General features: G+C 41.1%; 1 protein-coding gene across 1 annotated transcript; it reads right to left on the bottom strand.

Moving 5' to 3' along the window:
- Positions 1-37: 37 nt before the first annotated feature.
- Positions 38-27018, bottom strand: gnptab (N-acetylglucosamine-1-phosphate transferase subunits alpha and beta). The gene is made up of 21 exons (XM_031313664.2): positions 26703-27018; positions 26026-26111; positions 25489-25608; positions 25047-25097; positions 23463-23665; positions 22696-22760; positions 21372-21506; positions 13964-14125; positions 13133-13312; positions 12614-12784; positions 12328-12451; positions 12027-12239; positions 8643-9730; positions 8359-8558; positions 8034-8253; positions 7247-7360; positions 7006-7091; positions 6800-6898; positions 6532-6699; positions 4609-4699; positions 38-1657 (listed from the first exon to the last, which is right to left on the bottom strand). The coding sequence occupies exons 1-21, from the start codon at positions 26862-26864 to the stop codon at positions 1586-1588; spliced, it is 3810 nt and encodes a 1269-aa protein (XP_031169524.1). The 5' UTR covers positions 26865-27018; the 3' UTR covers positions 38-1585.
- Between the last annotated feature and the right edge of the window lie 583 nt (positions 27019-27601).

Genomic DNA, 27601 nt, shown 5'->3' with positions numbered 1-27601 from the left:
TACAATGCTACATTCACTATGACAAAAACACCAAGAAGATGAACCAAAGCACATTTTATTTTAGTCAGAGGAGCCACAGAAATGATGCAATCTAAAAGAACCCCATTTTACAGATATGTTACTCATCGCCTCGCCTGCTGACATCGTACATCATATGACTTTTAATGTCAGCGGGTAAAATGCTGACAGCATCTAGAAGTCACTTCCAATTTTCTCATAATAAAGAGCATTGTAAAACTGACATTCAGAGGAAAAAGTTGGAGCAGTTGGCGAGCATTGTCTGAGGCTATGTTTACATTCTGCGGCATTCAACTTCAGATGCATCAGTCACTGAGCTCACTGTTACAATAATACAATCCAAATAAGTTACAGAACATGCTGAGGGGGGGGGTCTGAATTTCAGACAGTAGCAAGCCTGTTGAGTCCCACGGGGACACGCATACAGGTGGCTATGAAAGCTGTAGTATCACTTATATGTATCTACAACAATCACTTACATGTGTACCATATTAAGATATAAATTATTTTACGTCCCATTCGTTCTCACTGTAAATCCCTAGATCAGGGTGTGATGTGGCCAACACTTATAGGAAGACATGTTTTTAAAAAAAAAAAAAAAAAAAAAAAACTGGAGATAAACAAAAATGTTCAAACGGGCAGGAATGAACAATGAAGGCACTTCAAGTTTCATGTTTTTAAAGACAACAAAGATATAACAGCCAACACTTAATTATTTTATTCATCCTATATATACACTTTTTCCTTCATTTCTTTCAAATGAAGCCATAGCGATAAAAGCCAAACACAACAGGGGCTGCAAGTACCGATTCTTTTCATCTACTGACCTTTTTTCTTCTTCAATTAGTCAATTAATTGTTTTATCTATAAAATTGTATTTTTTGCAAATTTATTTTTTGTTTGACCAACAGTCCAAAACCCAAAGATAATCAACTTTCGATGATATAAAAGAGAGGAAATACTCACATGAAAGAAGCTGGTAACAGCTAATTTGACTCAAACAAATAATTGATTATCAAATTAATTACAGATCGATTAATCTGCTAAACGTTTGAGCTTTAAACACAACAGTTTGTGGACGTTATGGTAAAACCTGCTCACACACGCACACTCACACTCACGCTCACGCACACGCACACGCACACGCACACGCACACGCACAATTTGTCCAGGCCTGCTGCTGTCAAATGCTTTACACTTTAACAGTACATCAATCAATGACATGGTGAGGGTAGTGCAGTATAGAGGGAGTGTTTGTGTACGTGTAAGTGTGTGTGTTGTACAAAAGTCTCAGCTGCCCCCAGTGGAGGAATAGAAGAATTACTGGCTTCTTCTTTCTGGCTGCCATTCCTTTCACCGGCCAGCCCCATCCATCATCTTATGAAAAATGTTTCATCACCATCTCACATGAGTCTCTATCCTGTGTCTGTGCTGCTGATGCAACACAAGGACAGAGGACTGCCGATTCCTGTTTCCACCCAGTCCCCCGGTCTGAATCCTCTCTACTGAGCAGGAGAGAAAGGGTTGGAGGTTGCTGAAAGAGAGGAGAGGGAAGACTATCTTTCTTTCACACCCGCTCAGGGTTGCTGTCCGTGTTCACCCTGCGTCTCGGGAACAGCTTTCGCTTTAGCAGAATCAGCTGCAAGGAGACAGAAGTTTGAAAAATGGCATAATTAGAAACCGCATGCGACTGGGATGGATAGGAAGACAAAAAAAGCTTTGTGCTGTTTGTCAGCAAGAGGATGACTCATCTACAAATAGAAGGGTGGGGATGTTTACACCTCAAGCTGTTGTGCAACATTTTGGGAAATACACTTAAATCACTTTCTGGCAGCGAGTTCATTATATGAAAGATCAATACCAATCATATGACCGTTAATTATAAAGCTATAGCCAGTAGCTGTTTGCTTAGCTCAGTATAAAGACTTGAAAAAGCTAGCTTGGCTCTGTCCAATGGTAACAAAATCTGCCTAACAGCACCTCTAAAGCTTACTAATTAGCGGTATACCTCGTTTGAATATTCCGTAAAAAAAAAAAAAAAAACACGTGACCAGTTGTAGCTTCCAGGAGTCTCCGTTGTTGCCCAGCAACTGCTCAGAGCCAAGAATACTGTGCAACACGGCACATTGGGATTTTATGTGATAGACCAACACAAAGTGGCACATTATTGTGAAGTAGAAGGAAAATGATACACGGTTTTCAAATTCTTTTACAAATAAAAAAAACTGAAAAGTGTGGCGTGCAAAAGTATTTAGCCCCCTTTACTCTCATACCCCTAAATAAAATCCAGTGCAACCAATTGCCTTCAGAAGTCACCTAATTAGTAAATAGAGTCCATCTGTGTGTAATCTAATCTCAGTATAAATACAGCTGTTCTCACATTAGTAACTAAACAGCATCATGAAGCCCAAGGAACATACCAGACAGGTCAGGGATAAGGTTGTGGAGAAGTTTAAAGCAGGGTTAGGTTATAAAAAAAATATCCCAAGCTTTGAACATCTCACAGAGCACTGTTCAATCCATCATCCGAAAACGGAAAGAGTATGGCACAACTGCAAACCTACCAAGACATGGCCGTCCACCTAAACTGACAGGCCGGGCAAGGAGAGCATTGATCAGAGAAGCAGCCAAGAGGCCCATGGTAACTCTGGAGGAGCTGCAGAGATCCACAGCTCAGGTGGGAGAATCTGTCCACAGGACAACTATTAGTTGTGCACTCCACAAAGCGGGCCTTTATGGAAGAGTGGAAAGAAGGTAGCCATTGTTGAAACAAAGCCGTAAGAAGTCCCGTTTGCAGTTTGCCACAAGCCATGTGGGGGACACAGCAAACATGTGGAGGAAGGTGCTCTGGTCAGATATGACCAAATTCGAAGTTTTTTGGCCTAAATGCAAAACGCTATGTGTGGTGGAAACCTGAATCACCCTGAACACACCATCCCCACCGTGAAACATGGTGGTGGCAGCATCATGCTGTGGGCATGCTTTTCTTCAGCAGGGACAGGGAAGCTGCTCAGAGTTGATGGGAAGATGGATGGAGCCAAATACAGGGCAGTCTTAGAAGAAATCCTGTTAGAGTCTGCAAAAGACTTGAGACTGGGGCAGAGGTTCACCTTCCAGCAGGACAACAACCCTAAACATACAGCCAGAGCTACAATGGAATGGTTTAGATCAAAGCATATTCATGTGTTAGAATGGCTCCCGTCACGGTCCAGACCTAAATCCAATCGAGAATCTCTGGCAAGACTTGAAAATTGCTGTTCACAGACGCTTTCCATCTAATCTGACTGAGCTTGAGCTATTTTGCAAAGAAGACTGGGCAAAAAATTCAGTCTCTAGATGTGCAAAGATGGTAGAGACATACCCCAAAAGACTTGCAGCTGTAATTGCAGCGAAAGGTGGTTCTACAAAGTATTGACTCAGGGGGGGGGCTGAATACTTTTGCATGCCACACTTTTCAGTTTTTTATTTGTAAAAAGAATTTGAAAAACGTGTATCATTTTCTTTCCACTTCACAATTATGCGCCACTTTGTGTTGGTCTATCACATAAAATCCCAATGAAATACATTTACGTTTTGTGGTTGTAACGTGACAAAATGTGGAAAAGTTCAATGGGTTTGAATACTTTTGCAAGCCTCTGTAAGTGGTATCGACGTTGTGAAATAAACCTATTTACCAAAATGTTGAACTATTCAGATGATCAAGATTTGGTTACTCAAATGGACTTTGACACCAAATTCCCCTCAGGTCTTTTGTAACCCAAGAAAGCAAAGATAATCTTAGAAGTAGGGCAGCAGAGTAAAACCACCTCCCTCTGGAGAGAAGACACTTTTGATCTCTCTAATCTAAACTCTGCAAAGCTGACTCAAATGTTTCTATCTTAATACCTTGAACAGCAAGACAGCCAGGCTCACCTGGTGCCAAAAAGACATCAAAAGTCTGTTTGTGTGTGCTGACGGAGACACTGGACAAGTCTGACATATTCTTAACTGGGATCACTGGTCCCAAGGGTTGCTATGGGGGAAATTCTCCTAAGGCCACTGCAACTATTAACCTTTCTTTAGGTTCGCTGAGGAGAAACTGGAAACCTTTGGATTAGGGAAGCGCCTGAAAACAGCTCAATGTCAATCCGTGGCAGAGTAGTATTTGTTAAACATTTACTGGCATTTGTTTTAATCTCTTTCAAGTACCAAATGGGAAGAATTTGACAGGAATAGTGTCCAAAACCACTATCCTGATTCATTACTATAATGTTATAACGTTCTTCCAGCTAGAAATCTCACTTATCTGGCAACAAAAGGTTAAAGCAAACACAAGTACTGTCTGATCCAAGTCCACAAAGATAGACAAGCCTTGCGTTTCACAGAGGACTGCTCGGCATCATTTGTGTAAAGTCAGGTCCTGGCTGAGCCACACATACTGGCACGACACATGAGATGGATGCACTGCAGAGTGGAACTTTGGTAGGGAGTGCCTGAATCATAGCTCAAGTGTGAATCATGGAAACGGAGAGGTGTGTGTCAGTGAATGTCCTGTGTGTCTACATCTGAATATGTAAATAAACGGTGTGGGGTCTGAGATGGACACACTACCTGTTCGGCAAAGAAGGACATGATGGTGAAGACGACGAGTGTCACGAGGACACAGTGAGTCCAGAACTTCAGCTTGTCCCGATACACTCTCCTGGGAAAAAAAAACAAACAAACACACATTTCAGTTAGTTTTAAATAAAGAAACAGAACTTTCGTTACTCCATCAGACGGCAGCTGGTACAGATGCAGAAACTAAATTTGGCACTGGAGGGGAGGCTAGTTATGCTGTGATGTAACAAGAAGGAAACATACAGTATGCAGAGGGCAGCAGGGTAACAGGGTGACAAGGTGACATCACCCAACGCTATCTTCCCGCTATTTCACTAACTCAAAGACAGAATGGGAGGTGGGGAGTCAGGGGTGGAGATGGGAAGCTCAGCTGTGTGATGATCTTGCAAGTATCTTACAGCTAGCGACTGATCTGAAGCGGCTTGGTCTAATTTTAAAGCCTCTATGTGAGGCTGGATCCCTGACAAAAACCCTCTAAAGCCCCTGAGGGATTCCCACTCCTCCAACCTGGCAACACTCGGCCCAATGTGGTGACAGCCACAAATTCTTATCTCAGGCTGTTCGGGGGGGAAAAAAGTGCTTGATACATTCCCAGGTCACGTGCAACAAGGACTCTGGTACAGTGCTGGTATTTGTCATTTCCAACCATTAGAGCTGTACTGTCTGCAATTGATTTATAAAACGACTCGATTCATCGACAGAAAATGAATGGGCAACAATACCGATGATCTACAAATTGTTGAAGTCACTTATCAAGCAGAAATGGTTCTTCAATGTTAGGATTTACAGCTTTTCTCGGTTTTATATCATTGTAAACTGAATCTCTTTGGGTTTTTGGACTACTGGCCGGACAAAATAAGCATGCTGAAGATGTCCCCTTGGTCTCGGGGAACTTGTGATGGGCATTATTTTTGCTATTTTATAAACTATTAATTGATTGATCAAAAAGTACTGACAGTAAAAAACAGGTATGCTATGAGGCTTCACTAGGGCTGAGAGATTAATCGTTTTCATATCGAAATCGAGATTTGAAAGAATGCGATTAGCTAATCGTGAAGACCGTGATAAATCGAATGTGCAATATTTAGTTCAATGTTTGGTGTAACATTTGGTTTTTAACATTTTGTATTCCTCTTTTTATTATTTCTAGGCTATTTACTGTTTTTTTCATAAGATAAATGCTGGAATAATGTTACATATCACAGATTGTTTCCAGAAATGTCCTATTTTCCGTGGATTTTTTCATTTATTTTTTTATTACTTTATTTAACATGACGGTAGAAGGTGCAATATGTAGATTTAACTGAGGCATATCAGAAATGTCAGTTTACAGGAAAGTACTGTTTTTTTTTTTTTATTGGAATTGTTTTTTATTATTATTATAACTTTAGCTTTTGTGATAAATGTTCTGTGTTTGTTCCATGCTTATTAAAAGAAAAACACTTATTGCTGGCAATTCATATCTATGTTCTCATGCTTACATAAGAATAGGGAGCAGTTTTGATGGTGTCTCATGTTATAATTCTCCATGACAGTGAATACTGAACTTAAGCTAAACTAATTTTTTTAAATAAAAAAAAAAAAAAAAAAAAATTGCAAATCGAATTGTAATATCTGGCAGAAAAATCGCAATTACATTCTTTTCCCCAAATCCTTTAGCCCTAGGCTGTACTAAGGCACAGCGATGCTTTGAGCTGAATGCTAACATCAGCATGCTAACATGCTCACAATGACAATGCTAACATGCTGATGTTTAGCAGGTAGAATGTTTACTTTGTTCACCATGCTAACGTTTCTTAATTAGCACTAAACACACAGTACATTGCTATCGGGGCTAATAATAGTTGCGGCCTCAGTAGCAACTTTCGTTCAAATTTCAACTGATCAAAATTGTCTCTAAACTTCACACCCTACCATTCCTGGAGCTCTTCCATATGCAGGAATCTGTTGCGATACTCTCTTGGCAGTTCAAACTGGGACGGCAGCGGGAACATGGACTCATAAAAATCTCTCAGCACAGCTTTCACTGTGGCAGCGTCCTTATGGCTGTGGTCGATGTTATCATTCAGACAGATGAACTTCCTGTTAGGGATTCAGGAAAACACAGATGTTAGTACAGTTTAACAGCCAGTATGGTAAAGAGGTGAACTTTGGTTGCACCACATTTTACAGCCTTTCCCACCTGGGATTCTTCCTAATGTCATCTAACTGGCCGACCACATGGGACACATTTGTCCGCACCATCTTGAAAGCTATCTCCTCCTCTCCCATGATCTCAAACCTGTCCAACAGAGCACATGTTAGCAGCAGCGACCGTAAAGCTAAGCAGGGAGACTATCTGAATTTTAATACATTTTCAGACTGAATAATGGCACTTAAAGATCTCACTTGTACTTATTCTGGTCTCTGAAGGCTTTCTGGATGCGTTCTGTGATGGGCTTGCAGTGGAGGACAAGGCCTTTTGTGACAGGAGGCTGTGGATTGAAAAAAAGTACAGAATATCAGTCAAATAAGGCATATGAAAGGCATAACATGTCTTACAAAAAGTTATCATATGCAAGTGTTTTAACAGGAAACATGCTATAAAACATCAACTTGAGGTTTCCTCTTTACTTCAAGTATGGCTCACCATGCTGGGGTCATAGTAGGCCTCCTGAGTCGGGTTCACCAGGTGGAGCTGGGTCAGGTTAGTCGGCAGAGTCTTAGAACAGTTTATAAACATCTGCTCCAGGCCTGTCAGGTCCTAAACCACAAGAAATATTGTATACTAGTATCTGACAAGTCTCAAAGCCTTACCCCTATTTTCCACCGGGCGCGTCTGTGCTGTGTTCCGGCAGGCGCCGCGGCCCCCGCGAGCAATCGCTGCCATTCAAGTGAATGCTCGATAGTCCACCAGCCGGGCCACGGCTCGTCCCAGAAGTGTGCCTGAAGCGGCTCTCCGCTCCGCTAAAGATACGCTCCAGGTCTATTTTCACGTGGACCGCGGGCCGTTCAGACAGCCGTGCAGGAAGTCAAACAGCGAGACTATCCAGTCAGTTCACTAAAAGACACCCCCCAATATCTTTTATGTCTCCTTTACAACACTACGGACAACAGGAGATTCATCTTGGAGATTGAAAAACATAATACGACATCACAGAAAAGAGAAGGCATGGAGTTTCATTGCAGGAGTACTTGGAGTGGAAGGTAGATACTAGTTTAATAAACACGCGATTGTTCGGTAAAGTACTTGTAGAGACAACATAATCTGCGAGTCGGGCAGCAAGACGCTCCGCTTCTGAGACGCTCCCGGTGTGGTATGGCGCGTGGCGGAGGACGGAACTAAACCGGAACACAGCCGGAACGCAGCACAGACGTGCCAGGTGGAGAATCAGAGTTATGTTAGGGAGAGAAGATATATCGAAGTGAGGACCGACCTGGAGGCTGAGGGGCAGCTCGTGGATCCTTGTAGCGAGGGTTCGAATCTCCCGGTCGGACAGGACGCCTGAGTGGTCTGTGTCGATCTGGTCAAACACCTCGGACACGTTGAGCTGCTGCTGAGCACTCATCAGAAAGTAGAAGTACGAAAAGGCAAACTGCATGTCCTCTGGGTGACGAACACGATGGCCTGATGTCTTGTCAAACTCCTCTGGGAATCTGAAGAAAAGAGCGCGGAGCGGTTTAAGATGTCGCCTCTTCAGGAATACCTAAAAAAACAAAAAAACAACAACAAAACACACACACAATCTGTAGCACACTCACGTGTCCTGCAGCTCCTGCATGATGAGACGGTCGATCATGTGAGGCATGTGTGCAGGTACTTTGCGCGACGTGAATCCAAACTCGCCGTTGAGCAGCTTGTTGACGTAGCGCAGCGAGTCAGCAAAAGTGTCCTGCAGCCTTCGGCCAGTTGCGGCACCGTCAGTCTCATACGACAACTCTCTCTGCAGACGTTCTTCTTCCTGTAGAGTCAACACAGCAAGATTAGTAGTTTAAGAAACCGAAATGCGTGACTAGAATAGTGGAAGTTGTCGGCCCCGTCTTACCTCAAGCACTTCCTGGAAGTATTTCCTCCTCTCCCAGGGCAGGAAGCCTCTGTCTGCGGAGATGAAGTGTTGGAGCCTCCTCCCGACTGGAGCTCGTCCTGCAGCGTCTGCTGGCTCTGCCTGACTCTTGGCGTTCTTGGTTTTGGAAATGCTGCTTAGCAGTTTGGAAGTCATAGGCCTCTCGATCGCAGCATTCAAATTATAATGTTTGGGAGTTACAAAGTCTTTCTCGTGCTTATCATCGATGTGGACTGCGATTAGAGGAGTGACAGGTTTTTCCTGCGCAGCCACGTCTTCCCATTTGGACATGGACATTACTTCTTTTGAGTTTGGATTTTTCTGAACGATATTTCCAGCTTTCTCTTCCACGGGTGCTTTCCCTTCCAACTGCTCTCCCTCCAAGTCTTTATAGGGCTTTCCCTGGCCCTTGGCTGCCCCCTCATTAGCTGGATGTGAATTGACAACCTGCTGCTTCTGAGCCAGTGTCGTGTAACGTTTTAGAAGTTCAGCCTTTGTGAAGTTATAGCCCTTCATGGTAATGTCACCGATCAGAAGCTTCTCCTCCAGCTTTTGCAGCTCACTTTGTACAGCGGCTGGTAGAAGTGACACATTAAGTGAAGGCACTTCTATGACAACTTGAGGTTCACCAGACGGCCTCTTCTGGATCTTAGGGCCCCGTTTGTCCTCAGGAATGTCTGAGAATGGGACCAGTGGCTCTGGAGTCGGGGTTGGCTTCGGCTCTTTGCCGGCGTCTTTGCTAGCAGACTGGGACACATTAGCCTGAGGCACCTCGCGGGTGTCGACAGCTACGCTGAAGCTCATTATGAACTCTGTTTGGTCTTCTCTCTGGAAAGTGAGATTGTACTGGATCTGGGTGGCGTTGTGGCCCGGATGGAGCAGCAGGTGAATGGTCTTCCACTTGTTGGCGACGGAGGTGTGGCGAAGCGCTGGGTTGTCGCTGACGTGGGCCTCGGAGACTCTGCGAGCCAGTCCGTCGAAGCTGAAATATGGCCTGGTTTCACCCACTGGGAGGGTGTACAGGCTCTGATCCCTCAGCAGGGTCACGTGGTGCAGCTCGCCAAAGTGATCTACAACAGAAATGAATGCATTTAAAAGGATAAGGCTGGCAGTCTTCTAGATTTTAGTCATAAGCAGCAAATCCCATGATAAGACCAAAACAAAAATTGCAATAGTCTGACCCTAAATACTCTATAGCCTCCTTCTTTTTGGTAGGGCTGCACAATTAATCACAATTTTATTGAAATCGCAATATGGATTAGTGCAATATCCAAATTGCAGGGGCGGGGGGGGGCACCATATTTGTTAAAGACAAAATATGTATCAAACCATTCTGAATTAATATTGTGGTGCTGCAGAGATGTCCCAGCCCACAAATCATATCCTACAATCTTAAAGGGTAACTACCGTTTCTTTTTTTTTCAACCTGGATCCTATTTTCCTGTTTTTGTGTCTAAGTGACTGATGGGAACAACAATCTTTGACACTGGTCCAGTATTAAGCGAGATCGCTGCAGTCAGCAGCGGCGAAACAAGCTACAATGTAAGTTAATAGGGCAATTGTCCAGCTTGTATTTACCTTCACAAAAGTGCTCGTTTTGCCACTGACAGGCTCCGATTAATATTCTAAATGTCTGACAACATTATGGAAAGGATTTCTAAGGAGGTCGAGCTTTCTGTTAAAGAGTAAGATCCTTTTTTTTAAACATAAAAACATCCGCGAAATTGCATTTGCTAAACCCACCAGACTCCATGAAATGTTTTGGGTCGTCTTTCCACTTTTCCAACCATCACAACTCTAGTTTTGGTTGAAATAAACACATAGTTTACCGATTTACATGTGAAAATATGTTGGCTCTATACACGCTAAAAGTATTGCTTTTATAAATGGAGTCTGGTGGGTTTAGCACTAGCGACTTCAGAGCTGGTTAAACACAAAGGTCTCAAATAGGTTTTAAAGGTCTATCTCTGAAGGAATCCTTTCCATAATGTTGTCAGACACTTAGAATATTAATCGGAGCCTGTCAGTGGCAAAACGAGCACTTTTGTGAAGGTAAATACAACCTATTAACTTACATTGTAGCTTGTTTCGCCGCTGCCGACTGCAACAATCTCACTTAATACTGGACCAGTGTCAAAGATTGTTGTTCCCATCATCACTTAGACACAAAAACATAGGAAAATAACACAAAACACACAAAAAAAACGGTAGTTACCCTTTAAGAATTTTTTTTGTTTGGTACAGATCCTTGCAAAAATCACACTACAGTATAATCATTTATTTTATTTTAATATTTTCAATGAAAAGTAGTATAATGATACAAAAATGATCATTCCTTGCAATATCCCGAATCATATTGCAATATCAGTCAAAATATCGTGCAGCCCTACTTTTTTGGCCTTTCTTGTTGGTCTTTTTATTAACATAGTTTGAGTTTGGATTAGGGCTTTGACTTTTGCCCTAAAATCATATTCGAAGTTCGTTTGTTTATTAATATTAATATTCGAATATATTTGAATATTTATTAATAATATTTTGACCATTAAATGCCTTCAGTAAGACCTATATTGGTATAAGTTGTATATGTTCTGTCCACCAGAGGGCAGTGTATCAGTCAATGTCAATAGGCAGGCAATTATGTTTTCAGAAGAAAAACACACTACTAAACAAAACTACTACTACTAAACAACTGTTTGTTTTTTTTAAATTAAAAGTCAGACCCTGGATTAAACACAAACAGTATGTTTTCGACAGGAATTTCGGAGTTTTCACCGTACCCTACGTAAGTGGTCTGATGTTCATACTTGTGCAATGGTGTGTGCATCGAGCCGGCGTGTGTGTGTGTGTGTGTGTGTGTGTGTGTGTGTGTGTGTGTGTGTGTGTGTGTGTGTGTGTGTGTGTGTGTGGAGTGTGTGTTGTGAGAGAGTGACGGTGATTACCGGTAGCTTCAGAGCGAGTAGTGACTCTAGAGTCATATAGTGAGAGGAACAAATCGTGTCCCCTGTGTTTTCTGACCACGGTGGGAAATCTGTAGCAGGAGAAGTTAAGCCTCTCCTTGATTTTATGTTGTTTATGGAGAAAGAGAACCAGGAAATGAGTCGGGGGAAATGCGCTACCAAGGCGCGGCCGAGCGACGTGCGTCGGCGCGACGTGTAGTTACATTTTGAAATGCGTGAAAAAGCCTCGGAATCTGAATTGAAAACAAGGTTTACAAGCAAACACATTTACAAAAAAGAATGCCCATAACAGGTTCGAATATTAAGGGCTGCCTAATATTCGTTCGAATATCATTAGTTTTTTTAAATATTCGAATTGTATTCGAATAACGAAGTTCGGAGTCAAAGCCCTAGTTTGGATTTAACTCACCTTGGCCACAGTCTCCCACATCAAAACCACAAGAGAGAACATTGCAGGCCTGGTCACAGAACTTGTCTGCCAGCCAGGAGTTGGCACAGCCTTGATTACAGTACGACGTCCCCCCTAGACCTCCGAGGCCACCTCCAAACTGCCACATCTGTGCAGCAGCTCCAGGCCCGCCACCACCGACCCCAGCCACAAACCGACTGCTCCCCGCTGCACCTGTCAGAGATAAGGGACAACATATTAGACATGAATGAAACCAATTAGCTTGTTTACACAGGAGAGATGATAGAGTTGATCCCCTTACCGAGGCAGTCTCCTCCATCCCAGTCACAGGCAGAGTTGTTGCAGGCTTTGTCACAGTACCCATCTTTGATCCAAGATCCTGGGCAGCCCTCAGCACAGTTGGGGACAGGCCAGGTGAGATACACCTGCAGGGAGGTGAGGAAAGAAAAGATTACAGGCCAGTGTGCAGTCAAAAAAAAACAGCCATCTCAATTTTGCATGGAAGTCTGTACACTGTATTCATCCAGCAAACTGCAGCACACATTTCAAAACTCCCAAATGAGCACTTTGACATGTTGCATTCACACCTTCTGTCCTTTTGAGTGGCTGTAGAAGTCGTCTGGCCAGACATCTCTGCCAAACATCACATCGTCATTGAGGTAAATGAACTTTTGGGAGAGCCCTGGGATGCGGTGCATGTGGGTTTCTATGGCAGGGGAGCTGAAAGTGGGAAGGTGGCTGTCGTTCAGGAAGATATCCTGAAAGTCAAAGAAAACATATTTACATTCATTTAATATATAAAATAAACATGCCATTTCCAACAGATACAAAGCATAGTTTATCTAAGTGCCGCGAAAAGAGACTTCAGGAAATCAGTTTGCTGATTTGACTGTATAAATCCATAATTGTATGTGCTAGATTAAGCTTGTTAATATAAACATAATCAGTTCAATTTAGCCATTAATTTTTAGCAGGGGTGTTCAGGCCAGATTATTTCCTATTTAAAAAGTTGGTGTTTTCTGTTTGTTTTTTAAGACACTGCATAGGGTTAGGTGTCAGTAAAAAACCTGGAAAAAGACCTGGAGAGGTCGAGCCTTAGAATTTACCTGATGTGTGACAACTGTAACTCTGGGGTTATCCAGGTTAAGCCATGAAGGAATCTGCCCGTTAGTAACTATGAAGATGTGTCGCACCCAGGGGGCGTGTCTCTCCACAGAGCGCAGCGAATAGCGGAGCTCCTCATTATCCTCAAATCTGCTGGCTGAAACATCTTCATCCTGTTTGGACTGGAAAGGAAAAAAATAAATATGTAGCCTTAAAACTATAGTGCGTTGTTTCTGATTCTCCCATGAGGAATTCTAAGTAATGACAACAACACTGTCGGTGCGTCCACATGATACAAGCCTAACGTGATCGCGCATGCGCCCCCACCCCTCCTCCATGCAATTGCTAGTAGCCAAGGAGGACACGGAGGATTAAAAAAAAACATGATGGACTCTTCAGCAGAGGTCATTATCTTTACATTACATGTCATTTAGCTGACGCTTTTATCCAAAGCGACCTACAATTGCTATATATGTCAGAGGTCACACATCTCTGGAGCAACTAGGGGTTAAGTGTCTTGCTCATGTATCGCAGTGGGAATCGAACCCAGATCTCCCACACCAAAGGCATGTGTCATATTCAGTGCGCCATCACCACCCCCTTCACTCGAGTTTCTGCGTGTGAAAGTCGCCGGACGACAAAATCTTCTGAACATAGCCATACTGAGAAATACAGAGAGAGTTTTGATAGCTTTGCATCAACTCATTTGGCAATGGCTTGAATGTAACGGACGTTCATTAATATAAAAAAGTTACGCACTAAAGCTTAAATCTCAGGGGTTATTATTGCTCATTATGAACAGCTAACAGGGTTTCAGGAAGAACCGGTCGTACCTGTGAGATGGCAGTGAGGTCCCAGAACAAGTAGCCAGGGCTGATGGTTAACTCTTTTCCATCCAGGGTCAGGTTCTTTTTAGCCTGCTGGGTCAGATCAGTGAAATCCTGCGGGCTTTTCAGGTGGAGCAGGACGATGCTGGCCTCAGAGTATAACTCAAACTGAGGGACAAATAAACATATTAACAGTAACGTGTTAATTGCTTGAAAGAGTACTCCAGTGATTTGTAATTGCATTATCATAAAGTAGATGGGACTTACTAGATGCGGACTAAATAACAAGAATGGTTAAAAATACTTTGGTAATACTTTTGTTTATTACCAGATACCTGTAAACTTAGTGCTAATTAGCAAATGCTAGCATGCTAACATGCTATGAACCTGGTGAATATTACCTGCTAAACATCAGCATGTTAGCAAAAAAATATTTTTGTCTATTTACCAGAGACCTCTAAACTTACTGCTTATTAGCAAATGCTAGCATGCTAACATACTATGAACGTGGTGAATATTACCTGATAAACATCAGCATGTTAGCATTTAGCTCAAAGCACCAATGTACAGTTCAAAGGACACCTAGCATGGCTGCAGACTCTATTAGTTTGCAGTGCAGAAGATTAATAAGCTCAAATGTTTCGGTTATTGCCCTCTACTGACAAATGAGAATTTCAAAGTACTACTTTTGACTTTGAGTATGAACCAGACAATATTTAGGTAAATATTGTTTCCAAACTCAAAAGCTCTAAAGAGTTGACAGAGTTCCCTCCAGAGTCTGTGTCTAGTAACTTCACTGTTAAATGTAAAATCAGAGGAGTGTCCCTTCAAGTTGAATCACCACAAAACACAGTGGGAACATCCTAAACAGCAATTTCTCAGAATTAAAGTCACATGCTCAGCAATGTGGTTTAGCCCCAGTTGAGCCAGTCTTGTGACAGAGACCATCATCTTGTGACAGAGACATTTATCAGTCTGTCATGGGGACAGGAAGGTTTCTGGAAGTCTGGGAATCAAAATGACTGACCGGGTGACCTCTGACAGAACTGAGACGCCCCAACTCAGTCATTTCCTGTATCTGTGTCACCAGGGTTTCGCCACTGCCCCGCCTCTTTAGAAGACTAGCGGAAGGGCCTGTGTGTATTGAATCCAATGGGAGAAGTGAACATGAACACATTTTATGACTGATTTTTTTGCCCCATAGTCACCAAAGTAAATATTAGACCCATTTTTTTCAAAAGCCACATATCTCCCAAACATTCTGACACCTGACACAGACGGGCACATCAGGAGAAAATTAACTTTGTTCGAGATCGGTTTCTGTCTCAGCAACAAACTCTCGTGAGATCTGGCAACACAGATAAGCTAACGTCAACTCCTGTTCGCGGACGCCCTAACAAAACTAATATTCATAATGCTGAATAAGGCTTTTGGCTGTGAACATATCTAATGTGAGCACAACAATTATAAAAAAAATGCAGATATAACGTTCACTACACTTACAAACGAGGCCACGCCCACTTAGGAGACAGAAAGTGTGTACTGTTTTCATACCACAATGCAGCGTGTAATGCACTCTCTTTAGTTATAGAGTAATATTTGCTATGATGCCTATGTGGGGGCATCTGCGGGCTGCTGCAGTCAGAACGACGTGTGTGTGTTTGAGTTTTTAAAGAGGTGAGAGTACGGAAACTTCTGTGATGTCATCTTCTCCATGCGGGTCATAAAAGGTGGCTCTCCGTCTGATCTCAGGAGAGCTATGCGAGGCATCGGAGGACTTTCTGTGCGTGTGTGTGTGTGTGTGTGTGAGAGAGATACCCCTAGCCTTGCCCATTTCACACAAACAATCTGTCTCACCTCTCTCATCTCTTTAAACTCTAAGCTTGCCAGGAAAAAGACTCACCGCATCTCACTCCATCATCCCACACTGAACCTAAACATCTCACATGACCTCGACTCCTTTTGTTTTTCTCCCTGCTCCTGTTTTTAGGTGAGGATTAGCTGTGTCTTATAAACCCAGCGGGGAGCAGCCAGTAGACAGCAAGCCCCAGGATCACATTGCCATCTTTATTATAGCTCTCTTTATTGTCCTGATAATGCCCTAACACACGCACACAAAGCTGAGGCGTGTGGTGGCCTGCATGTGCAAACTATTCTATACATAACCCATGGCACATGATTTGTTTACTAGGTCACAATGTAAATTAAAACTGAAATTAACCTTTCTTCTTGACAAAACAAGTAATCATTTAACGAGTAAAAGTATTTCAAACGTTTTCTGGTTGTAGCTTCTCAAATGAGAGGATGTGCTGCTTTGTTCTGCATTATATCATTGTAAACTGAATATCTCTGGGCTTTAGATGGTTTACCCTCGGCTCTGGGACATTGTGATGGACATTTTTCCAACATTTTATTGTCTATATCAAGGGCCTCAAACTGCCAGCCTGGGGGCAAGATCTAGACTGCGAGACAATTTCATAAGACCCCAACATGTTTCGAAATTTATTTTTACGTCTGGCCCACAAATTGATTTAAGTTGAATGCAGCTAAAGTTAGTCCTCACCACAGTATTAACATGCCTCGTGTGAGTTTTAGTCTCCACATATTATAAACTGATCACTGTGGCCTCTATGTCACTGCAGAGGCAACAGCAAATGTAATTAGTCTAGAAAAAAAATTGAGTTGACACTGGGCAAACCAATTAACCTCATGGTGAGTGATCTGTTTAAGCAGGTGGATTGACATGTTGTAATGGCGTGCAGCACAATAGGCTGTTACATCTGAGCTGAAAGCCATCTAGTTTTCGGTTGACATATGTGTGGGATATGTGTGTGTACAACCATAACATCCACATATTACACTTCTGTCTTGTCAACTCTAGATGAAAATCATATTGAAATAGCCTGGTCCCACATATCTTCTTCAAATATATTTATTTCGAAACATTTTCATCCAATAAGGAACTTTGTTTGACAATTACATGTTTCTCTAATATTATAGAGTCACAAAAAGCAAACTAACAGAACTAAATAGCGAAAAAGTAGTGGTGGGCATCAGACAGACCTGACAAAACAACTACGGTCCCGCATATCTGAATCAGATACATATCAGATTTGTTCAGAAATTCAAATTAAAAGAATCAATGAAGTGAAACGAAATGGCAATTCAGTCACATTATTATGCTTATATTGAAGATCTTAAGACAAACTAGGTTACTTTGACATAGGTCTAACCATCTATTTATCAGATTAACTGATACTGAAAATAATCGCTAGTTTCAGCCCTTTCTTAAACATTTCATTTTGCTAAATGCACAGATGTTTCACAGCTCATTTCATATCTACAGTCATGTGAAAAAATTAGGACACCCATGCTAAAGTTGATTAAAAAGAGGAATAAAAAAATCATCTTTTGGAAAGTGATCTTCTAAACAAATGAGGAAAAATCCAATCTTTAAGGACACCAATTTTCATTGTGAATGAATAATGTATCGTAAATAAATAAATGTTCTCCCTTAAAATACAGGGAGCATAAGCCAGTACACCCCTATGTTAAATTCCCATAGAGACAGGCAGGTTTTTATTTTTAAAGGCCAGTTATTTCATGGATCCAGGATACTATGCATCCTGATAAAGTTCCCTTGGCCTTTGGAATTAAAATAGCCCCACATCACATACCCTTCACCATACCTAGAGATTGGCATGGGGTACTTTCCATAAAATCATCTCTCAATGCAAATCAAACCAGCTATTAGGCTAACTGAAATAAAACCATGCCAATCTCTAGGTATAGTGAAGGGTATGTGATGATGTGGGGCTATTTTTGATTCCAAAGGCCAAGGGAACTTTATCAGGATGCATAGTATCCTGGATCCATGAAATAACTGGCCTTTAAAAATAAAAATGTGCCTGCCTCTATGGGAATTTAACATAGGGGTGTACTGACTTATGCCCCCTGTATTTTAAGGAAGAACATTTATTTATTTACGATACATTATTCATTCACAAAGAAAATTTGTGTCCTTAAAGATTGGATTTTTCCTCATTTTTTTAATTAAGGCATTAAAATCAATTTCCTAAAGATGATTTTTTTTATTCCTCTTTTTAGTCAACTTTAGCATGGGTGTCCTAATTTGTTCACATGACTGTATACAGAGGCAGTTTGTTGATAAACTCCATATTTGCACTCAAGTGTGTCTAAAGTTTAACAGTACGTTTTGCATATGAACTGAGTGACATGGACGCTTTATAATCTAAAAGAATGAACAGTTCACCTGCACATACACTTAGCATTTTTTATATTTTTTATAAATTTGGAACTTTTTATCCTTTACACTTCTTTTTCCTCTTATTCCAATAATTATTCTATATTGCACACAAGCCTGGACAACCGCAAACATAAGAATACACGCTAACATAAGAATACACGCTAATGCAAACACATCAGCAGGCTTGCACACAAACACTGGGGGCAGATGATTGGGGTTGTGGGGCAGCTTTCATCACTATAGCACTCGGTCTTACACCAGCTATAAATACCCGCCGTCTCTCACTGCTGAACCTCTCCATCCACACTATGCACACCCTCCCTCTTTCACAGAATCGGCCCGGCGACACCAGGAAACACCTTGAAACCCAAACTGTGCATTGTGTGGTGGCCTGTGTAGCTAAAATCCTTCCAACCTTAAATCACACACACTTTCCACCCTGGACTCTGTGTGACTGCAGTTCCCATGTCCCATCACCTCTACTTCCACCACAAACCCTCCCATTTTTAATCCTGCAGCACCTTTTCCAGCTTGTTCCACTCATAAAAGATTCCAAGACTCCAAACAGGTAAAACCAGGCATACATAAGCATGTATGGAGATGACAGGGTGTGTCCAAGAGTGCAGGAAAAGGTCGGTAAAATCCTTGTGACCTTTCAGCGTGCTGGCTGGCGCCACTCCAAACAGTTGTTCTTAACCCCCCGCACCGCCAGCTAAGGTTACAGCCCGAATGCCGCCGGCTATTATCATATGAAACTACCAGGCTACACCGCGACCAAAAACCTGGAGACAAATGCAGGGAATGATGGGACAACTGGGTTTGGTGATGATATGTGTAAGAGTTCGAAGCCGCTTCTTCACCTGTCTGTGCTCACAAACACTTATAAATGTTTGACTATTATAAACAGTGTTATTACGTACAGTACATAGTCGTAATAATCAGGGTATCTGCAAGTTTGTTTTGGAGATCTTTTTAGTGCCATTTGCAATTGAGATGAAGACCCATTAAAAAAAAGAAAGTCTAATTCATTCATTTTTGGAAGAAATGAAGAAATGTATTGTTGATTAGGATCTTCTGTTATGCCCTATGTGTTTCTTGGTGTAAGGGGAAAAAAAGACGGTATATTCTTGTATACTGCATGCCTAACATTGGCATACAATAACCAACTTTACAACAGTGGTTAAAAGAATGACCAAGCTTACTTTCTATGGATACATTTGCAATAAAAAAAAAACAACCCAAAACCTTAAAAATATGATAGGACCATTCATAAACAAGAAGAGACAAGAACTGTATCAGTTTTAAAATACAATGAAATTACTTGCATAAAGATATGAATAAACTGTGCACCCTCAGTATTTAAACCTTTTTTTATTTTTATTTGAGTTGTTCAGTTCAATTTTTACACATTTGTCTGCTGTCTTTTTGATTATATTCTTATTCCTATTAGCTGCAACAAACAGTTATTATTATCATTATCAATGAATATGCTGATATTTTTTTAAATTGATCATTTGGTCTATAAAATGTCAGAAAGTAGTCAAAGTTGAACTATTATTATAACTATAACTATAACTATAACTATATAAATTGCATGTTTGGTCTGACCTGCAGTCCAAGACATACAGATGTTCAGTTCACTCTCTTATAAGACTAAAAATCAAGCAAATATTCACATTTAAGAAGCTAGTACAATTTTTGCATAAAAATGTATTCACTGATTGATGAATTGACTGATTGTTTCACTTCTATTAAGATACAGTAATGGGAGGTTTTTTTTCAGACTTTGACTTTAGGACAATTCATTTTTCATGTTTCTGAAGAGTCCTCTGATTGTAAAGCTGTTGTATAACAACTCTTGTTTTGCATTTCAAATACACAAAAGGCAGTTACAAAAGATGTTGTCTAACCCATTCATTCTAAATCAGCCATGTGAGTATATTATGGGAAGACGGGACAAACTGTTGACTCACGCCTGTCCTGCCTGTCTGCTGGTTTGACACGGTCACTCAGCTCCAGGCTGTTTTGTTTTCTTTGATTATTTCAGAGTAATCCACGCTCGTTAGTGGCATTCCTCGCTCTCAATATATAAAGCAGACTCCTGATTAGAGAAAATTATTAGATACACAAGCCGCCGAGCTAAACAGAAGCCCTTTATCCGCATCACAACATAACTGTTTAAAATAGAAGAAGCCCATATTTAGCAGGACACCGCAACCTCCTCTCCAAGGTGAGTTAGGTATTTGTGTTTAGCCCTTTCTTAGATTACGCTGCTGCCGTGATGTATAAAAATATCTTAATTTGTGCACACACAGAACTACAGTATATGTCTGTAGTAAGTAGCATGTTCAGCACTGTGATAGCACACTGTAAGAGTGACATCTGGTGGCAAAGTTCAGTTATGTTAAAGGTGCCTTTTATCTCGTCAGTGAAATGATGCATCTACTTAGTTATTATTATAATAAATAAAAGAAAGCTAAATGTCAAAAGTATCTACTGTACATCTTTCAAATGTGCAACTCTGCCACCTGTTGTTTTGAAACCAATGTATCCCCCTTGTCTGATGCCTATGCGTAGTGGATTTTCGACATTTGTCTGAGGTTGAATTTTGGGGGAAAAAAGATCTTTAAACTGATAATATTAGAAAAACTAACAAGAAAAGAAGAAAAAAAAAAACAATGTATTCTTATATTTTCTGGTATTTTACCAAATTGCAAAAGATGTAAGAAATAAAATGATTTCAAAATAAAAGTATCAAAAAAAGACAATGCATGAATCTTGTAGATGTTAAATACAAAAAGGAGATTCATACGCTCAGAGTCTCTGCAAGAATGTCACTTCTACACTGCGTTTCAGATTTACAGTTCCTCTGAATAACAAAATAAGCAACTACTTGCCACACTTTCCCCCTCGACAACTTCTTTTACATCTTTCCTCCCTTTTCCTCTTTCAGTCTTTGGATCAAGTAGCTCGTGAACAATCAGGCAGTATTGAGAAGGCTAAAACTGTTATTTTAATGTGTCGGATATTTATTCAACATTTAGGTAAATATAAGTATCGGATAGGCCGATACTGATGGATTCGGTCTGGGAAATCCCTAGTAATAAGTCAAATTGAATCGCAAGTTGATAAAGAAAATCGTTTTACCTGTTTGATCTTACTGGTTATGACAGAGGGCAGTTTGACTCTCAGGTGCTCCGTTTCCTTAAAGGAAGCCGGGAAGCCGCTGAGGTAGGCCAGAGACTGCATGCGGATCAGACCCGGAGCCTCTTTATCTGTCGTCTGCAAAAAAAAAAAAAGCACACGACAAAGAGATATATTTCAATGTTCCAAAAAAACTAGGGATCCACCGAATCCAGATTTTTGGGGATCGGCCGAATACCGAATCCACTGGTTAAGATTCTGCCGAATCCGAAACTGAATACCGAATCCTACTCCCATCCTCAGTCCATTAACACAGTAAACACATTAATGAAGTAAACAACGTCCACAGCAGTGTATTTTTGTCCTTTTCTGTCCTTCCTTTGCCGTACCTGAAGTTGCTGCATTTTGGCTGCTGTCTGTCATGTTTGTCTTCATGCACAACTCGTATTCTTTCGGATGTTTCATACGCAAAATGTTTTAACAGCGACGATGTTGTGCATTGTTTAGGGTCCTTGCCACCACGAGACAAATCGGCATTGCAAATTGAACATCAATCGCCTTCTTTTGACGGAAAGTACTGCCAGACAATACTTTTTCTGCTCACCATTTTCACTTTCTCACAGCCTACTGCAGTGAACGGTCCACCTACGTAAACACCTTCCCCTAATCAACGGCAGCGCCATTACATTGACCAGTGTAGCGCGCGTATTGCAAGTGTAGAATTTTTTTCCACCGAACCCTGTCAAAAAGCCCAATATTCGGCCAAATCCGATGCCGAATCCTGGATTTGATTACCTCGGCCTATTATTCTGTGACCATTAAAATGATTGAGGGCTGTGCAATTCTTTTATTTATTTAGTTAGTTGTTACCGTAGTAAGAACTATTCATCCTGGGGTCCACACAGAAGACAAAACAAAACAATCAACGTTACTGATACTTCCATATTGTCAATACGATAAATAAATGCTGTATAATTAATAATCCCACATTATCAATAAAATATAGTTCTACTGATCCTTTCCCATTTCCTTCTCAACAAACGTTCGACACAAGTGACCAATGGACACGTTGTACCACTGTACACTAGTGTCCGTACTTAAACAACAGAACATTAATCCACATTCACATCCCCACGATCATATGCAGTTTAAGATGATTACGTTTTGACTAACTGCTAATTTTACTCCCTTTTATAAAACTGATCTCACTTGTAATCAAGCAATTGACATGTACAAAAGAAGATAGGAGGATATGTTAAGGATATCAGGCATATTTTAATACAGTTCAACATGCATTTAACAGTTAATACAATAGATATAAACTCACCAGGTAACATCTGGACACAGAGACTTTCTGGTCTTCCCTTAACACATCTGTATAGGCTTTATCAGCTGAAAAAAAACAAAAAAAAAAACAATGAATAAATAGTGAGCAAAACAAAATCTTCAGGACCATCAGTCCAGAAATCTAATGCTGGTCTTAAGATTTAAAAAAAAAAATCTTATTTTTTTGCTCTGTGTATTGGACATTTTAGATCATTAAAATGGTTAAACACTGCTCACAGGGTTCAGTATTAAGCAGCAGATCATGTGTTTAAATGCCTATGCAAATAAAACACAATCGTCCAACCCTAGCTCACACTTTCACTCTATTCATTATTTATGCTGCTGCTGTTACTGGTGAGACAGATTTCTCGCCCCACAGCTGCAGCATTCACATGTTATTCATTAACCGCACTTCAAATGGCATCTTTTGCAAATCATTTTTTATACCTCAGTGATAACATGCCTGTTGGGTTTAGTTCATTGTTCTATTTGGAAAATCACTCACACGCTGCTTGGAATCATTTATCCTTTCCTGATAAATTCTGCCGTTGTTTGTTGATGGAAACTGTGTTTGTATTGTTGTAATGTATTTCTAATGTATTCATTTTCTAGCCCTCTTTCCCTTTTCTTAAGTGGCTTTGCCACTTGGCAGGCCACCATTGTAAATAAGAACCTGTTAATAATGACTTGCCTGTAAAAAAATAAAAGGTGTGGACATTTTCTGATCTCTTTAAACGCGTGCTTCGGAATTCTTTTGTGTGTTTTTACCTTCAGCCTGCGAATGGAAGACAACAACAGAGACGGTGGTGGATGGGTGGAAGGGTTTGTTCATCAGCAGCAGCTCTTTGGCAGCGGAGAAGGACGGCGAGAGTGACGGTAGCTCTTTGAGCGTGATGTTGGCTGGCAGAGCCGGGTCCAGGGCCAGCATGGGCGCTATGATGCAATGGGACAGCAGGCATTCTGGCTTAACACTAAAAAACAAAAAACAAAAAACTTACATTTTTCACCTTGTGCTCTCACTCAGATAACCCCCTCCTCTAACTTTGTGGTTTTGCACTAAATGGGCAAACGTAGATGTGAAATTAGTCAATTTCACACGTTCAGCAAACAACTTCCTTTTGTGAAAATGTTGCATCGAGGCCCTTCTTTGTGTCTGCGGTTAAAACGTTTCGAATCATGACAGAAAGAGGGGAGGGAGCAGACAAGAGAGATGGGGCCCCTTTGTCCACCTAACATTTTGGCGGTGAACACAGGAAATCCCTAGCCTGAACTCAAGTCTTCATTGTGTTTCAGCTTTTAAAATTCCCATTGACACCAAAGTTGACCATTTGAGTCAGTGCAATATGTACGAGGACGCGTTTGATATGTCACACAAAAAAAATGCCAAAAATGATGTCCATTTTATATTCATATCCCATTGCTTTTACTTTCCTGGGAAGAATACTGCATATGACGATCCCAAGCAATCATTGACAATCAGTTATTAACAATGCTGGCACTCTTTGGCCTCCATCAAATAACTGATATCCAGACGGTTTACACTTTAGTTCTGTCTCCTTGTGGTTTAACCCACCCCAACTTCCTGTTTCAACATCAAATTCTCACACTGCTGTTGCATTGTGTCTTTAACAGCCATTACCTAGTGTTTTGAAATGCCAATGAGTCCGAGAATTACTTCTAAAAACATATATTTACATACGTTTAAACAAAAACTGGCCATTATAAGCTTCATATGTAGAATATGTGGCAGAGCTGGATTGCATTATGTTGTATAGGTGTACCTAATAAGTTGTTTACAATGAGACGATATAGATTTTGCAATACTTTTTATACAGTGGTAGCTATCCATTTCATATCTCTTGCCTCTGTGGGGCAATGTTTGTAAGTCAATGAGTATGAATTCTTTATGGGAATATTGGATTTGCATATGATTTTTGTTAGGGATTTAGTTTTCCGAATGAACCACAATCAGACATTTCAAATGGCAACTTTATCTGAAAAACTGTTTCTCTGTTTATTTACTGGGAAATTTACTATATCACGATAAATACAGAGTTACCATTTTATTAGGCAAGCTAAAACATGCAGTCTGGTTGTGGTGCTGTTGAACTGTATTGCACTGTACAGAAAGGTGTTTCTGTTATTTAGCCTACCTTCATTGACATTCAATGGACAAAATAAACTGGCAACTGAGTCTATATATATATATATATATATATCTCAAAATTGCGATACAAAATGTCATAAACTATGATGATTTCATCCATATACTCCCACCCCTTCTCGAGTACGTGTTATAACTTTGTGACCTATGAGGTCCATCACACACCATCGACATATCTTCAGACTTACCTCTCTTTTGGCACTTCAGTTGTCTCACTTGCATTTTTCCCCAGGCGTTCCCTGTGTGCCATAAAACAGTGAATTCATATGATTGTCTACATATAAAACCTAGAACAGCCACATTGTACAGCACTGTATTATTTACAGTGGTCAGTAGGAGCCAATAACCTTCTAACCTTTGATCTAAGATTCACTCTTCCTCCGGGGCAATGTCTGAACAAGCCAATCAGAGTAAAACAATGATAATGCTACAGCTCAGCTTGTATGCCAATTCTGACTGTATTCAGGTGAAAATGGGAATGCACTGGAGTGTGTTTGCACTATATCACTATATACTGCAGGGCAAGGCTTTCTGCAGGAAAATAAAAACACCTACATTACATTAATTCCACCTACACATCAAGGTTCATTGCACCACTGTATTTGCACAAGACAGTGGAGTCACAGCTACCTCAGAGCCCTTTGTTCCTCCTCCAGTTGCTCTTTGACCGTCTTCAGTTCCTTCAGCAGAGCCATGTCTGTGCCGTTCACCCATGTGTACACCACATCAATAGGCATGGGCAGACAGAGCCTGCAAAAAGAAACACTCAAATCACTCATGACACTTTCCTCTACCGAGTCGGAATTAGTTTTTGTTCATGCATGGTTACACCTCGGCACCCTTCTTTCAGATTATCTCAAGGAAAGGGTACAAACAGTCCTGTGTGGCACAAAGAAAGGTTTTTGGAGAAAGTGGGCACACTTTTCACATCGACATTTGTAAATATGATAAGATCTTATATTTCGAAAGCCCACCCAAGAAGATTTTGCACTATTACTGTAAGTGCAAAGATCACAAGGTCAGCTGTAGACAGCATGATGTGAATGATACAGTACAGGACATAATGACGGGGTGACACAATAGTGAAATGTATGTATTTCTTTTGTTGTTTGTTGATGTGTTTAAATCACCCTTCATTGGGAAGCATAAATGCTGTCCTTTGCTCACCTGCTTTGGAATGATTTCCCACCTACATTGTCTCTGTAGGAGTCAAACAGCACATGATACTGGTCCCGACTCCACTCAACCACCACCTGTATGGAGAGGAGGGGACACTAGTAATACAACACTCTAGGACAAGAAGTTGCTAATGTTGCAACATCCCAATATCACACACAGCCAAGGCCACACCAAACCACACTGAAAAACTGGGAGTGCTCCTTGTTCAGTCATTTTCTGCACAGGTAGACACCCTATACAATAAGACTTAATACACTATCTGAGGGGGTCTTTAGCTCTTAAATTTAACAAATATTCTAATTTCAACAAACCATGTAATAAAAAAAATCCCAAGTTCGATAAAAGCTTTGCGTGATATTCACAAATCATCCTCAACAAACTTAGCAAGCCATGGGAATCAATTCTTTTAAATAGGTAAAATGAAGTGAGTATGTATAGCGCCGAAGTAGCATGAACACCCTAAAGAATCATAAAACGTCTGGATTAAATATCTAAGGAAACGTAGGTTTGCTGATAAGCTAGATCGCTTTAAAAGAGCCGATTTTTTTAGTGGAACCTGGTGGGACGGTGCCTCGTTTGTTTCACAGCTGTCGAGCAACTAACGTTAGCTAAACAACCTGGTTGCCATTAAGTGCACTGGAGTTAAGAACATAGAAGAAGCTCACCTCTCCAAACTGAAAGGCGGAAACTATCATGAGGACGATCCCCCCAAAGCAGAGGTACAGCCCGTATCGATGGGACAGACAGGTGTACGTCTGCCTCTGCAACAGCTTGAGCACCGAGTTGACGACTACCATGGTTCTCCTTATCGAAGCATACCGCTTCATTCATTCAGAAAAAAACGCAGGTTTAACGCACTAAACAAAGAAAGTAAACATCACAGGAGACTCGGATCTGTCAGCTGACCACCAGCCAGACTGCATGACACATAACAATCATACATTTCACGCTTCTTCTGTGGTGGTGACGCTGCTGTTCTTCATCCATGCTGCCGCTGCCGCCCCCGCTGCTTCTTCTTGTTCGCTTCGAATTGGCTGTCGCCCTCTGGTGGGGAGGAGCAGGGTCCGTGGTGCCTTCAGGGTCAACAACAGTTGTCTATTCAGGGTCAACAGCAGTTGCCTATTTAGGGTTACACATCCAGAAGATATAGAGCCACGTCATCATTCATTTAAAGTCGTGTGTCGTGTTTGTGTCCTGCTGACAAATGTAAGTCCAATATTAATTCTCTCGTCAGCTCTTTTGCTCTTTAACTTACCAACTCTTGAGAAAAATAGCTGGGTCTTGAGCTGCTAAATGCCCTAACGTTAGCAAACGTTACTCACATTAGCTATGTTCACCAGCTAGCTTAGTTGCAAACTCTTGGCATTTGTATACGAGGCTTGCATTGTGTTGCGAAACGTGCTATTACTTGACTTGACTTAGTTTGACCACTAGGGGAGCGTATCGATGTTCCCAGGACCATGTTCCCCGGACCATGTTCCCCAGCTCAATCCTCTTTTAATATGACAACGGTTTTATGTTCCCGTCAATGTCTCTCCCTCGGTCAAAAGTTCAATGTATATTT

The sequence above is a fragment of the Sander lucioperca genome, chromosome 20 (assembly GCF_008315115.2).
Source record: "Sander lucioperca isolate FBNREF2018 chromosome 20, SLUC_FBN_1.2, whole genome shotgun sequence".
In the NCBI taxonomy this organism is placed as follows: Eukaryota; Metazoa; Chordata; class Actinopteri; order Perciformes; family Percidae; genus Sander; species Sander lucioperca.
Note: the sequence above shows the minus strand (reverse complement) of the source record. Positions and strands in the feature narration are given on the sequence as shown.

Coding starts and splice junctions, on each gene's coding strand:
- gnptab (XM_031313664.2), bottom strand. CDS start 26,864: ATGAAGCGGTATGCTTCGATAAGGAGAACCATGGTAGTCGTCAACTCG. Junction 25,609..26,025: donor GGGAAATCATTCCAAAGCAG/GTGAGCAAAGGA, acceptor TTCTTTTTGCAG/GCTCTGTCTGCCCATGCCTA. Junction 23,666..25,046: donor ACTGAAGTGCCAAAAGAGAG/GTAAGTCTGAAG, acceptor TTTGTTTTTTAG/TGTTAAGCCAGAATGCCTGC.